Here is a 16,421-nt window from a genome sequence, read left to right as displayed (position 1 = left end):
CTGTATCCACGAGGGACTGAGTCGCTTGAGTATTACAAATGGACAAAAAAATACAATTTTGTCAACAAATATGTGAAAATAAATATTGAAATGCTTAAAAAAAAATGTTCCTCAATACACATTGGTAGAAATTCTACTGTAATATCATTAAAACAACTCAACAAACCGGGAATGTTTTCAGTGTGTAAAGGGTAAGACCACAAGCCTCGGGTGGACACTTCCGATGTCCGATCCCTTAAGCGACACTGCATCAAGATTCTGATTTATCCACACGGACAAGGAATTCCTTCCGGAAAATTTATGTCAAACATTAAAATAGTGAGTTACACTCACAAATGCCACCTTAAGCAGTAGCCTCTTGTCAACCTCTTAGATTGGCGGTGTCAACATCTCTCGGCTCAAAAGCATCTGGGATAAGCCGTCACCCAGTGAAATTGTGGTCAGACAAATCAATATTCCACTCAACCATCCTGTTATCTGCAACAGAGGACGATCCAAAGACAGGTCCTGTGATGGTTTAGGTTTGTATCGGTGCCATTTGCACAGGTAATTTAAACTTTTGTGATGGAAATATTAATGTGAAAAAGTATGCAGAGATTTTTTAAATGAAGTGGAAGAGAAAAAACATAAAATAGCTTGGGTTCATAGTATCAAGGACATAAAAGTCAAAATCTCACAGTTCATTTGGCTTGCTTTTCCCTCATCACCATAACTGTGTCTGAATTTGAGATTTTATTAAGTATGATTATAAAGAACTGAGTAAATTAAATGATGTAGACGACTCCTGGACATTTAATATGGCATTTATTTCAGAAATGTTTAATTGCATTTGCATACATTTGTCTGTATATTTTGGTTGAATTCATTCAGATAAACAATTCAATTTTGCTCACAAGGCTAGCAGCAAGAAGGCTCAAAGACACCACCCCATAGTTATCAAGGGAAATACATTTATTGTGCTTAAAAACAACAGTGGAGATAAAGGAAAAGGTCAACATTAGTATTCTTTTGGGTCAGATCACCAACAGAAGCAAACATCACTTGTGCTGATTGGATGCTGTTTGATTGCTGGTTTGGAAGGTGTTAACAAGTGCAGAGCGCGATCTTTCCTCCTCTTTATGCGTCTCCAAGTCCGCCAAACTGTTTCACACCAGTTTGCTGTCCGCCGCCTCCAAGGATGCGACTGAGGGGGATAATCTTCATGGTGGTCTCTTTCAGAGAGTACCAGCGGTTGTGCCATGTCACCCAAATGATGCCGTTGTCGAAGCCATATTCACCCGCATCCTTTTCTGTATACCTGCCACCTGGATGAAGACAACACAAGCCCCTTAGAACGTGTTTCTTGGATATTTGTTTTGTTTGAAGTTCTTCATAAAACACAATCCCCAATTATTTGAAAAGGCATGGTTTTAAATGTGTTTGTTCTTAGTAGGAGGTTCTCACCCTGGTAGTATTTTCCATTCAAATGCGCAGCGTGACATCTGTTCATCCACCAGCCGGAGCCGTCCTGCTTAGCGCAGTTGCCGTCGTACCTGTCGTTGTCCCTGTCATGAGTACTGAACTGCATGCCGTTGTGTGCTGTGTAGAACTTGTCACTGGGGTCGTCTCCAAAGTCGAAACCGTCGAAAGCGTCACCTGCATCCCCACCAAAGTAGTAACCGTAGGTCATGCGGTAACTGTCAACCTCTGGCCCGACTCTGAACATGGTGTAGTCAGCATACCTGGAAGAAAAAAGACGACAGTGAAGGGAGTAAGATTTGATTTGAGTATTTTGTAACATTTGCTGAGTCTGTGCCCCCCCCCAACATACAAAGCAACAGTATCATTAAGGGTCATGTTTGCTCTGTTTGACCGTGAGCTGTTATTGTGTGCGTGGGTGTGTATGTACTTTTTGTTGCCCTCCCAGTCAACAAGTTCTATCCTCATCACGGTGGGGATGTTTGAGCTAGTCGTCAGCAGATGGAGCTTCTCATTGCCAAGCCAGAATTCTGTGGTGTCGTCTGGGGAGAGATGACCAAAGCCCTCCCTGTACTGCACCCAGTCTTTGTGGAAGTCCAGGCTGCCATCGCGTCTCTGTGGACATGAAAAAGACACCAGTCAACATCTATGAACTTTCTTCTGCACTATAGAACAAGAGACATTGATCCAGTTCTCACATTTCTGAAAGCCCTCCACAAAAAAATGAGATGATGGGTTAGACAAGAAGGGTAGCCTGAGTTTTAGCTTTTCCTTGTCAAATGTATAGGCTGATATTGGATTCCATGCATAAAATACCAAACATGACTAAAGCTGATGACAATTTGAGGTATTGGACTTTCTCATGAGATCACAATTTATCATCTTCCTCTTTTAAACAATAAACTGAACAAATCATATAGCACAAGATGAAGACAGATAAATGCAATTTGACTTTGATGCATACCCTTTGTATGACAGTGAAACCACGTCCTGAGTCGTCAATCTCGCAATAGACCAAGAACTGCTCCGTTGCCTTCGCTGGCTTCACGTAATAAAGACCACTGGTGGTGGCACCTTTGTTAGCAACATCCTGACAATCTGAGGAGAAATACAGTAATAATAATAATAATAATAATAATAATAATAATAATAATAATAACAATAACAACAATAACAATAATAATAATAATAATAATAATAATAATAATAATAATAATAATTCTAGTAGTCTTTAAACATTGTCCCCTTGTTGCCATAAGAATTTTTACATTTGCTGTGAAAATCATAACATGTTTACTCTGCCTTGTTGCAGCATATTGATTTTAATGTGTAACTAAAGACTGAATGAGGACAGAAGCTTTTGAGATGAAGCCAGATTGAGAAATAGGTTGTGAAATACGAATGACCTGAGGTGAGTGTGTGTGTGTGTGTGTAAAGGAAGGCTTAAAAAAATCTATTTATTTTTCTTACCTGCTCCTGTAATGGGTTGGATCTCCACTGTGTCTTTACAAGGCTCACTGCATTTCTGTTGGAGCTGAATGGCAATTTGTTTCAAATCGGCCATTCTTCTCTCGTTGTCGGAGATTAAATTCTGGAGTTCACTGGAGACAGGGTAACAAATATGGGTTGTATGAATTGTATCTGAAGTTAAGTGTGTCTTACCTTTCCCAAGCAGATATAACAGTTGTGGGGAATTTTGTAAAAAGCTCGATTTCAAGAAAAAAATGTGAAACGATAATCTGAGAATACTTAATCAGAGCTGATATGCAGAATTATATTCAAAATAACCAGTTGGATAGCTGCAAGATTCCCAAATTAAATGGATTTAGATGTGTAAAGCAGCTGAAAATATTACAAAAACAGTAAAGCCGATCAAAATTGTGCTTAAGACTACATCAGTACACAAAAACCCATTTAATAAGCAATCTGAATGTTAACAGTAACTTACAATATTTGCTGTTCCTGTGTAATGATGGTCTTTTCAAATCGAAGAACATCATCCAACATACTTGAAGACTTGCTTATGTATGTGTCTGCAAAGAAACAAGCTGCTGAAAAATGCGTGTTTATGTGTGGATACATTCAGTTAAGTCAAGTATGGATTTCTTATAGTACACATTGAAAGCAAATATGAACCAAATGCTTTACAGTCAAATCTGGAAAACCATTAATCCCAGTAAATAATTATAGGATGTGCGTTTGCAAGATTAAAAACAAGACAAAAGTGTGTTACGTGGCGGGGATGTCTTTTGGGCTGCGGTAGCCGAATCTTTCATGAACACAATTGTTTCTTCTGTCCCTTGAGTCAAATTGGCTATCGTTTCCAATTCTGCTGTCATTTCATCCAAATCTTCAGTCACTCCTGGTAGATACTTCCACATATATTCTGCAACTCCACATGTAGTGGGGCAGTATTGTCCCTAAATACAGTCAGAGCGTGAACAGTTTATTCACATCAATGTAATCAAATGTTCATGTTTATCTCACGCTGCAAAAACATGCAAAAGTGTGATAATGTGGGTTGATACTTACAAAGCCATCTCTCATGTTACATGCTGCAAGGCCATCTCCTCTGATTTGCTACATTTAAAAACAGGACACAACAATTTAGATTTTTGATTCAATAAGAAGGTAATGTTTAAAAAAAAAACGTAAGATAAGATACTTACAGCTGATGAAAAGGAAAAAAGCAGGAGTAGTCCTCCTGCTGTCACGAGAAGTGATGGAGCCATGGTGCTTTGGCCACCAGTTGTGGTTTTGCCTTTTTGGAGAGTGAAGAGGTGCTCGACTCTGTAGGATATTTATCTGAATGAGGTCCTCGGGTCAGTCTTTGATAAGGAGCCCAAAGGTAAACATACCCCTCAGTTTTTTTGTGACAAAACTTTGACTCAAAGGTCTGACAGTAGCTGTTTCCCAGATGTGACGGTGTCTGACGGACGCCTAGAGTTCACCTATTGGAACACAGCCGTGTGGGTTTCCATGATATTTGTTTTTTATGTCAGTGCTGCTGATGATGAGGCAGAATCGAGATGATGACTCACATTTGGCACCAAGGACTTCACCCTGGTTCTGGATTATCTGTTCCAGTTAAGATTGAAACACCATTTGCTTATTTACATGTCAAAGAAAAGTCACCACATGAGTCATTCCTGAAACATGACTAATAATGTGGTATCAGTAAAGGCTGACAAATTATTGATGAACACTGTTTTGCACCGGAAGAAAACAGGTCCAGCAGGTTCATGCACTCTAGAAAAAAAAAAAGAAAATATTCTCAAAATATTGATCATATCCAGTCATCCTTGAAATTTTTTTATTTACATTTTTCTTTTGGCTAATGGACACAAACATGACTCTTTGGAGAAAGTTTCACGATTTACTTACGAGAAGATTGTTGAACCATATTTAACAGGTGAAAAGACTATATTCAGATTAATGCCTTAACAGAAATTTCGAGCATATCCAATCAGAATCCAATATCCCTGACGGATCATTTATATTAACTGTTGCAAGTGATAAAATATGATCTGTGTATCCACAATCCAAATGGTTGCTATGGCAGCATACCTGCATAAAACTGATGTAAGAAACCAAGAACAAGTGGTAAGAAACCATTACATCTCTGTGTGGTTTTAGTCACTTTTGGAAAAATGCATTTCATGAGGTTGGAGGTGTTGGGTGGTGCTACAGTTGTCAAATTTCAAAGTCGAATAGTCTCATGTTCAGGCTGAGTCAACTTACTTTATTTTGTTTTACTTTCAGATTCCATAGCACTTTTATTACTACTACTACTAATACTTCTACTGTCATTTAGCAGATGCTTTCATCCATAGCGACTTACATCTGAGAGAACAACACAAGCATGGATGTAGGAGGGTACAGCTGGATAAGTGCTGGTCAGACTGCTGTGAGTCCAGTTGAGACACAGGTGCTGCCATGCCTGTGCTAGATAATTCATACAAGAAAGTTACGTCTTAAAAGACACCATCATACATCATCTTCTCATAAGTGCATGCATCTCAGTCATGCAAAGAGCTGGACAAATCTAACTCAATCTGAGGAGCAGAAAGTTTACTAAATGCAGAAACAAACAATACTGATGTATTGATGTGAAAAAAAGAATATCAATCTTAATCAAAAGATGTAATCCTAAACATAGAAAACTATTGATCTTGAGCTTCCAAAACAATTCTCTATTTTTGAATAATTTCAAAGGCAGAGAACCATCTCACCATATTGATTGTTTGTGACAAGGAGCTATGTGAAAAGATGATTTTGTGTCTTGCCTCAATTCCTATTTGAAGCTGTGGTTTGACAGTATGATAAAAATAGAGAACATGTTGAATTATACCAGTTCAGCGTAGCTTTCACAGCTCTGCAGCCTTGACTTTTCTCTCATTTTACCCGCAGCCCTGAAGATTTCAGAACATTTCATTTACTTGGCAGAGGCGATTTGGAGATTGCAATTGGCAAAAGCTGACTGGCTCTCAAGCAGAATTTATTCTCCCAGCTCTCCCACATCAGTTCAAAGGAGAAAAGAAAGAGAGAGAGAAAAACAAAATCCAGTAACTGTTCATGAAAGAATGAACAATTCAGTCACTGAAAATCTGTTTTTATACCTGTCTTTCACTAAAAATAACCACGGACTAATGAGTGTGAGGTTGAATAAACATATTTTGCATGTTTTTTTCTGAATTGAATTCCTGAAAACATTTTATTTATTCAATTATAAAGCTGTTTTTTGCCTCACAGCAAAAACAACAAGAACAACAAGAACAACAAGAACAACAACAACAACAACAACAACAACAACAACAACAAAAAACCCTTCTTGAGTCTCAGCCAGAGCTTTAGTTTGCTTGTCCAAAGATATGGATGTTGGATACTCAGGTGAATCTAAATAAGTTATAAGTTTATGCATGTATGCGTTGGACCGGAGACCTGCTGCAGACTGTGCATCTTCTTTTGGATGAAGTGGGTATGAGACATTAATTAAACTTTTGTCAGTTTTGAGTGAGAATGGAATATGTGTTTGCAACAAACCTGGCATTTAATGTTAGCGCTAGGGGGAATCAACCTGCATAGAAATAAATAAAAGACCCATTAATGTCAGTCCACTTCAGTGATAATGTGGATACAGTCCTAACAGACAAACAACAAAGCAATCTTAACCATATAGGTGTACAGAAAGTGCACTAAAAGGTCTGTTTGCATAAGAATCTCCTTCCAAAAAGGATGAAAGTTCATGGTCTCTGCTTCAATAGAAGAGTATCGGAAGTTAGATATTTATGACAAAAAAGGCAAGTGTTAGAAATGGAGTCTATCAACTTAGCTTCTTTTGCATCTCTTGACAGTTTACGCAACATTCAGCTGCCCACATGTACAGACTTATAGCAAACTGGCAGTGACTTGAGGGACATGCCTGCACAAAGAGTCCTTTTTTATACACTTGTTGTACAGTTACATAGTTAAAATGGCTTTGGTTTGTCTGTAGGGACCCTATCCATGCATTCACTCAAGTGGATTGGCATTTTGAGTGTTCTCAGAGGCATAGCATAGCTATTTATTTTGATGTCTTCCCTCAAGTGCTGACAAAAACTGACATTTTGCTGTAAACAGATCATATGTTTTCACTCAGAACTGCTCTGATTCAGTTCATGTTGGTACCTGACGGAAGTTGACACTCCTTACACTATAATATGGGACCTTGGACTGTTACTACTCTGGATAACTCCTTAAATAACAGCTTTCAAAAACTTTCATGGCCATTCTCTTTAATTCTCTGAAAACTTTGATTTAACTGTGATTTCATTTTTATGCTTTCATTCATTGACTGTGAAATCCAGTAGCCCATTTTTCATGTCAATCAAGCCATTGTGCGACTCCTTGTGGCCAGTAGTGCACCTTAACTGTGGAGGTGCATCGCCCCCATGTGGATACAAATAATTTACCTTAGACTATGATCCCTCGGAACAACTTTGTACCAATTTGCAGCTAACACTTTATATAAGTCGACAAGTGGACCAAAGAATAAAAGCAAAGGGAGATATTCACTGAACAGTTTAAGTGCTCAGGTGTTTCTTTCACTTTTTTAACTCATTTGTGAAACATAATTATGGTTTATGATCACTTAAACCATAGCTTTCATTGTATATTGTTTTACGTTCTTGGGATAAATTAGGTTAGATCTAACAACAAACTATTGTAAATGTGCATTCATTAATACTTGAAAAGCTCATCATGACCAAACAATAGCTTTAAAAAGAAAATGGCCTTCTCTTTAAGCCCTTATGCACCCCTAGAATGTTATCATAATGAAGATGAAGATTCACATTTTATCAGAGCAGCATATGAGCCAGTTCTTATATGAATGTTTGATGGGGAATTAACCCACTTGTGGGGGTAAAATCCCTACAAACCAAACAATACATTTCTGCATATAAAACTAAACTCACAGACAGACTGCAGACTGTTTAAGCAGTGCAAAAGTGAGGCAGTGGATTTATCAAAGCTTTTCTTGTTTAAAAAGAACACAAAAGCTAAGGTCAGGGTGAAGAGACTGAAATCACGTTCGCTGAAAGATCTCAATAAGTGCTCCCAAAAATGACAGCATAACCACACTGAATGGCTGCTATTATGCCTGAACCCCTGTAAAAGTGGAGGATAATGACTAGAAAAAAGGTCAGTACGCGAACTGCCTTTGTATGCCTGAGTTGCTTTTGTATCAACATCAGCTTTAGTATTATTTGAAATAGCTGCACTTTGTTTGCCTAAGAGGATTACTGATGAATTTCTTCGGCCAATCTGCAGAGAAATGTTGCTTTTCTGCACACACAAAGAAGCTAATTTACCAGCTTAAATCGTATGCAGCAGGCTATATATGCAGCTGAGTTATTGTTGACTGAAGACAAACACTTTCAAACAGAAAAAAAGAAACAGCCAAAGAGAGCAGACAAATGAAAACTTATCAGGGCCAGCTTTGAAAATTAAGCTACAACCTCAAAATCAAGAGAAACTCAGAAGATACTGCTTGCAAAAAATGATTAATACGAGCACCAGTGCACGAGTCTCCAAAGTCATGGAAAAAATAGTAGCAGAGCAAATTGAAGATCATCTTAACAACAGTCCATATACCTTGAACAGGATGCAATTTGGCTTTAGAAAACATCATTCTACTGAGACGGCGGTTTGCTTCTTTCTGGAAAATATCAAATCAAAGCTTGATGGAGGCGGTGTCATTGGTGCTGTTTTCATCGATCTTAGAAAAGCATTTGACACCATTAACCATCAGATACTGTTGACCAAACTGTCTAGCTTTAACTTCTCCCAAAGTACTCTGAATTGGATTGAATCATACATATCTGCAAGATCACAGTGTGTTAGGATACAAAACATGAAGTCAACATTACGCAACAACAATCTTGGGGTACCGCAGGGGTCAGTGCTAGGTCCACTGCTTTTCAGTTTGTTTATAAATGATCTGCCAAGTTGTTGTCCTTCGAATGTCACCTGCCAAATGTATGCCGATGATACTGTTCTGTATGTCCATGCAAAGGACAAAAAACACGCTGCGCAAGAACTGACAGATGCTATGACAAATGTGTATAACTGGCTTGAGAAATCCCAACTATACTTGAACACATCCAAGACTGTGTGTATGTACTTCTCAAAAAGAGCAAATACTGACAGCGATACCAACGTTTCTGTGCAAGGCAAAACAATTGAGGTGGTACAAGAGTTTAAATACTTGGGAATCACTCTTGACTCACAACTTCTCTTTAAACGACAGATAAAAAACACTGTGAATAGAATTAAGTTTAACTTGTCCAACTTTAGGTTTATTAGAAACAATCTAACTCTTGAGTCAGCAAAATTGTATTTTGATGCTATGATCATGTCACATATGTCCTATTGCATAACAAGTTGGGCATCGGCCTGTAAGACGAGACTAAAACCGATTGAAACGGTTTATAAACAAGCTCTGAAAGTATTGGATAAAAAACCAAAAACGTACCATCACTGTCAGATATTACAAAAACATGAGCGCTTAAGCTGGGACAACACTGTTAAACACACAGACGCTATCTTGATTTACAAAATCCTCCATGGCAAAGCACCTCCTCCATTACAATATTTTGTGAAAAAAAATTCAAACAGATCAACAAGAGCTGGTTCTAGAGGTGACTGTGTAGTTCCTTTTAGAAAGAGTGCCTTTAGCCAAGCCACTTTTTCTGTTCGTGCTTCCCACACCTGGAATTCAATACCAAACACAATACGTGAACTCCCGAATCTGTCCTCTTTTACCAAACATCTTAAAGCTTGGCTATTGGAAGAACAACACTGTTGCCACAACCGTGCCTAAAACATGTATACTTTTCATTGATGTTGCTTTTCTTTTCCTTTTCTGTCCTATTGTGTTTTTAAGGACACTTGTAATTGCTCCTCCTGCTAACTGTTCTACTTGTCGTTACTGTTGTTTTATTGATTTTAGTATTTTATGTTGTTGACACTAACCTGCCTAAGGGACTAAAGATGAAAATTAGCCGTTGGCTATAATCTTGCATATTTACATGTATATGTTCATTAATATGTATTGTCCCTGTTATAAATAAATAAACTCAAACTCAAACGAGTTTAGGTAAAGATGAAACAGGGATTTAATTGACTGCTGAAAATTGTCCAACCTTTTCTGTCTTGGGTTGTACGATTTTATCTACTGTTGTGACAATACTTTACAACTGTTTAATGTGTCTGGTGATGAGGAAAAAAACATTAAAGAGGAAAAAAACATTAAAGATAATGAACTGCTTTGCACTGATTTGTGGTGGTGGTGTACAGTTTAAGTCCCTGATATTTCAAGGACTATTCCTGTCCTTTTATAGGTAAAGATTGAATCACAGTCAGTGCATTGGAGAAAAACTCATACCATGCTGATATACTTGAAGTATTGTTCTTTCCTTTTCTTTTTTAAAGATGTTTTTGAGAAAATTCAGGATACTTCGAGAGTGAAACAGTGAACACTACTCGTTCCTCATACCAGAAACTATGTTTATGTCTCACTTCAAAGTCAATTTATTGAGTGTTTTACCAACCTCAGTGAAATTTGGTTTCTACGGTGTAAAGGTAAACAAACTCGCGATGGGTTTTATTTTGGGTGAATTTTTAAGAGCATACAGTTTATTTAAAAAATAAAGAATTCTCCAAATTGAGAGCACTCCAAATGCTCTCAGTTTGAACATTTCTTTATTTTGATCACAAATGATTTGCTGCTAGCAACCAAGGCTATAACTCTTCAGAATAGGGTCGCAAGAGGGGCAAATATTTTTCTAAAATAACCCAAGTCTCATTATTTCATATGAGTTTAAATAAATGCTATGTTGTGTCTTACACCAGTGTTATTTATTTTATCGCTACATTTTTCTTTATGGCAGAACATAAGTGTAGTTGATAAATTCAGTAATTCAACAAATGTAATTCACACAACCACACTACAAAGAAAGAAAAAAAAACAGAATGTCCCTTTAAATGCCCTCTATATAGCACTACCTCTCCTGACCACATGGGGGCAAAGAGATTTGCAATGTTGGCAAAACAATTACTGACAATACTGTGCTAATGAGTGGGCACCCCGAGTCCTCACTGTAATACCTTTTCGTTCCATTAGAGGTACACTTTATTGTGTCTTACCCCAGGGATTAACCAAATGGCAACATTCAAACCTGCAGGTTGAAGTCAAAGTAGAACTGAGAAAAGTTGCAGTTCTTCCTCTGGCCACTAGGGGCTTGCTCCATTGACTCCCAGAAACAAAGAAACCGGTAGCCTGGTTCAAAGCTCAATTCTTGGCCGCCATTGCTAGATTTCGCAGCTATACTTTATTTATAATTTATTAGAATCACATCAGTTAAAATTATGTAAAGCATCAAATTTATGTATAATTATGGGCATGGTCTTTTGACTGATTGTAGAATAGCTAATGCCTAGCTATCATCACTTTTGGTACTTAATATTTAGCACTGTCAGAAGTTCTGAGCCCAGCTACTGAGCAGTGGAAGAATAGAGAACGAAGCATATTGTTCATATTTGAATGAGAAAATCTTTCGTTGTGCTCCTAGGGTCCGAGGATGACGCTCAGCTAAGCAGCAGGCTGCTTGTGCTGACCATGCATGGGCTAAATGCAGCAGCCGTTTCTAATGTTGCTGCCAAAAAGACGTTTGGAAAAGGAGGTCCCACAACAACTGCATGCCAGCTACTTTGCAGCTCCTCCAGTGCAGAATGGCTAAAGTATCCAGGAGCCATGGCAGATCATTGCAGGGACCACGGTGAGACCCATAGTCAATCAGTCCATGATACGATGGGGGGTCGGAGGTGGCGGTCCCAGCAGACCTCCCCTAGTCCTTGTTTCAGCTCTGGCAGTTCTTGTTTTGGATGCTGCACCATTTGAAATGAGGATGTTTGGACAGATTTGGTTAGAATGAATGTAACATAGGATGGGATAAATTAAGCCTGCCAAGCTAAAATGTCTAAATGTGACTGAAATGAGGGTGTATGGACTGAGGTTTGTCAAGTTCTTGTTATACAGTCTGAGAGGCTGATTCACCAAACATTCTTGTGATACGCTGCACCCATGTTGCTAGAAATTGTCAGCTTGATGAATATTCACTGTGGACTGTGTTGCTATTCTCTTTTAGATTCTCCTCTCTGAGCTTCTACATCCTTATACACCTAGTCGCTCTCTCAGGTCAGCTGATCAGCTGCTCCTGAGAGAGACTAAGGCCCAATCCCAAACTCCACCCTAAACCCTCAAGCCCTGAGCCCTCACAGACTTTCAGTGACGTCAGCGTCACGTGATCAAGTGTGAGAGGGTGTGAGGGCTCCAAATGGTATAAATAGGAATGGGACACACTTAGCAGAAACCGGAAACAAGTCAGATAAAAACGTCTGTTTTTTGGGGTTTTTTTCCAATAAACTTTATTTAAAATTTCAATTTACAAAATTCCTAGTCAGATCAAAATGTTACGTACCGGTATTATAAGTTTGGGAATGATCATCCGGATGTTTGAAAACAAAGTGGTAGCCTATATAAAGGAGCATAAAATTCAACAAAGAACACAATTTAAACATGCGCACAGTACAATATGTATTTCCTTGTTAACATTGTCTTTCTTTCAATCTACCCATACCAGCAAATCCAGTATGCCAGGCTCAATCGCCGAGTAATTTCTTTTTTGTAAGCGCGTGTAAACTGAGTTAAATATTCCAGCTGTGTTATGACCATCTAATATTGCTTTCCATTTTTCAGCATGATGTCATTTCATTTTTGTAAGAGAGCGTATAAATTGATGGTAACCTGAGCTAAATATTACAGTTATCTTATTACTATTTACTGCAACGTTTTTGTTCAACTTGCTGAAATTGTTTAAATTTTGTGGTCATAAATAAATTAATAACCAAATTACTGCCTGACTTGTTTGTGTTGGATCTAAAACTATCTTGCTAGTATTTACATGTATGCATTTCTGTTAACATAGGGAATCTTAATTCAAACACTGTACTCAGATTAAAGAAAAGCATGTCTTGTTTATTCAACACCAGCAGGTTAACTGAGGATTTGTCTAATCCAGTGCTTCTCAATCCTGGTCCTCGTGGGCCCCTGTCCTGCATGTTTTAGATGTTTCCCTGCACCAACACACCTGATTCTAATTAAAGGTCCTCATTAGCTTGTCACCAAGGTCTGCACAGCTCTGTTGATGACACAGGTACTTTTATCACGGTGTGCTGAAGCAGGGTAGCATCTAAAACATGCAGGACAGTGGTACTCGAGGACCAGGATTGAGAAACACTGGTCTAATATAAAATGAAAACAAATGAAATTGAACCTCAAATTATGAATGAAAAAATGATGAAGAAAAACATTTTGTCCTCCATCTTCCCACAAATGTCAATTAACTTAGATAACTGGTCATCCCTCTTCCTTTCCCTCTCCTCCTCCTTTTCATCCAGCTCCCTCAGCCTCTTTTCCTGTCTTTAGTGTTGAAGAAAGTCCAAAACGTCATTTGTCCTTTTTTTGGATTTCTTTCCTCCGTTTGAATGAATGAATGAGTGAATGAAAAACTTTATTTCGAACATGCTAAAAAAAAGAAAAGAGAAAAAAAATATATATATATATATATATATTTTTTTATATATATATATATATATATATATATATATATATATATATATATATATATATATATATATATTTAAACCAAAGAACAATAGTTAAATAATATGTTTGTTGGTCGCTCCCTGTTTGTAAAGGAAATAATAGGGCCGTTGAAAAATCATCACGGGACAACAGTTTCTGAATTTAAATCACCAGTGGGCTATGTATTTATACTTACAGGTGAACTTTCTTCTCGCAGTCGCACATGTTCCTTTTCCTCCGCCCCCTGTTTTGTTTACATTCTCCCTGGTAACCTCCTTTCATGTCACAACGCAATGAACTGTGGGTAATTCCCTTTCCCAGAGTGTGCTGGGATGCTGACTTGCGGGAAGGGGGCAGTAAGGGCTGAAAATGGCTGCCGGGAGCCCTCGCGCACTTAACCACTTGAGGAATGGGACAGCCTTAAGCCCTTACGCAAGGTGCGGGAGCGCGCACGTAAGTCTACGAGTCTGCGAGGGTGGAGATTGGGATTGGGCCTAAAACTAAGAGGAAGCTCAGAGGGGGCCGCGCCTTCGCTGTTGCTCCAAAACTATGGAACAACCTGCCTCAGCAAATCAGACAGTCCTCCTCTCTGTCTGTTTTTAAATCCCTTGTCAAAACCCATCTTTTCTCCTTGGCTTTTAACACTTAGCAAGACAGTTGACTTTATTTTATCCTTTTATTCTTTATTTTATTCTTTTATCTTTTATTTTATCCTATTTTATTGATTGATGGTATGACTTACCTTTATTTTATGTCTTTTAACTTATTTTATTTATTTTTTAAGTCTTGAGCTGTTTTGTCTTGTTATTTATTCTGTACAGCACTTTGGTCAGCTGTGGTTGTTTTAAACATGCTTAACAAATAAAATTGGATTGGATTGGATTGGATTTTACTATTTTTATATGCATTTGTTTGTTGGTTGCTAGTACGATGTCTGCTTCCAGAATTTTCTGGTATGCAATTGATACCTTCCTTCCTTTCACCAGCAAAAACTTTATGCCAGTGACTGCTGTGGCTGTTCAACCCATGACTGATCCACTCTCTTCGCTTAGCTTCTGAAGAAGTGAGCTTTTGTCTGTACTTCTTCTTCTCAAAACATGCCATTGGTAATTATTGTGTAAAAGTTGTACTTTAACTTCAAAATGTATCTAATTTATCAAATTTTTGCTTGCAACCTGCTTGTGTTCAACTTTTCCATGAGGAAGTAGAGAAACGTTTTGCTCGTTGCTCTTCTGTGAAAGCCATATTCATGTGTCAAGTGTCACTACAAAGTATCGTCCAGTCTTTGCCACTCAAATACTGCCATTGTCTATCTCTCAATGAAACTCTTCTTGATCTTTGTGACATAGCATAGCATTAAGAATTTACATTCTCTGCCATTTTTAATCATAAACTGAAAGCTTTCCATTTCTTCAAGCCTTATCTTGTGATTGATTGAAAACCGCCCTGTGATGGACTGGCGACCTGTCCAGGGTGTAGCCCTGCCTCTCGCCTGACAATTAGCTGGGATAGGCTCCAGCAGACCCCCGTAACCCTGCAAAAGATATAGCGGGTATAGATAATGAATGGATGGATGGATGATTGAAAACCGAACGAAGCTGTCGTCTGTGTTGTCTTCTAAGCTAGCGTTCAGAAAAACACCACAGGCTGTGTTGCGCATTCTTCTCGACTTTGTGTGTACGAAGGCTTGCTTTCTCAATGCAGCGTGATGGACACCCTGGCTACCGCGAGGAAGATTGTAGGTCACTTCAAACACAAGCATTTTATTTTTTAAGTCAGAAAAGGACAGTTAGAAGTAAGAATACAGTCTAAAAAGCGCATTACTGGGTGCATGCTGGGTAGTTTAAGTTTAAGCTGCTGTTTTGGACAACCTGGATCAGTTAATTTGGCATTTGTTCACTTTTTTTATGTGTTACTAAAGTATCAGATCAGGACTCGATATCGGCAGATACTCAAAATCAAATGATTTAGGATGGGATCTGGCCCAGAAAAACCTGATTGGAACATCCCCAGTCAAAACTTGACCAAAAAAGCTACAAAGGTTTTGTGTGCTACTCTTTGTTCAGAGATATTTCACAACAGTTTCCATTTCATACTGCTGTGTTTTTAAAAAGTTACTGTTCATATTTAGAGGTTTGTTCTTTTGAACATTTACTAATTCAAAAAAGGCAAATGTTTTTCTATTGGGAAATTTACAGTTCAAGTGTCACTTAATTAGCATACCTCATATTAATATCATAAATTGTTTGCAGGCTATACACCTGTAACATGCTTTGGAGAGGCTGACAGTTTGACTGACTGCTGACATATCCTTTGATTCTGTTAAAGGCTTTCCAATATCTTGTATTCTGTAGAGTTTCTACTGCATGTAGGTGTTAATAAAGGTTATTCAGTAGTAGTTCTTTGAAGTGCCCCTGGTAAAACACACCTCTTTTTATTACATCAAATCAAACAGTGAAGATATATGTGACAAAATAAAGCTTAATAACGGTTCATCTGCCGGCTCCATGTTGACATTAAGATCATAAATCTTACCTTATGTGACCTGGTTTTATTATGTGGAAAAAAAAACAAGCCCAGGATGGATATAAAGCTTTGCTGACCTGAGAATGAACTGCCCATGAACCTAAACAGTGTTGAACTTTTGCTGAACTGGCCCCTTTATGTAGAGACAAACAGATGGAAAGTGTGTCTCTCTTTCTCTAAAAGCCATGATGACTTTCTTTTGACACCTTGTCCAGGATGCTGTTGATTTATTTAGCCCCTGATGCCATGC

The 16,421-nt window shown here is 38.2% G+C and overlaps 1 protein-coding gene across 1 annotated transcript; it reads right to left on the bottom strand.

Annotated features, from left to right (window-relative positions):
• Positions 1 to 787: 787 nt before the first annotated feature.
• fgg (fibrinogen gamma chain) lies at positions 788 to 4,278 on the bottom strand. The gene is made up of 9 exons (XM_061719165.1): positions 4,128 to 4,278; positions 3,991 to 4,038; positions 3,692 to 3,878; positions 3,407 to 3,491; positions 2,929 to 3,059; positions 2,423 to 2,556; positions 1,889 to 2,073; positions 1,444 to 1,721; positions 788 to 1,304 (listed from the first exon to the last, which is right to left on the bottom strand). Exons 1-9 carry the CDS (start codon positions 4,188 to 4,190, stop codon positions 1,117 to 1,119), a joined length of 1,299 nt encoding a protein of 432 aa, XP_061575149.1. The 5' UTR covers positions 4,191 to 4,278; the 3' UTR covers positions 788 to 1,116.
• Between the last annotated feature and the right edge of the window lie 12,143 nt (positions 4,279 to 16,421).

The sequence above is a fragment of the Cololabis saira genome, chromosome 1 (genome assembly GCF_033807715.1).
Source record: "Cololabis saira isolate AMF1-May2022 chromosome 1, fColSai1.1, whole genome shotgun sequence".
Classification (NCBI taxonomy): Eukaryota; Metazoa; Chordata; class Actinopteri; order Beloniformes; family Belonidae; genus Cololabis; species Cololabis saira.
Note: the sequence above shows the minus strand (reverse complement) of the source record. Positions and strands in the feature narration are given on the sequence as shown.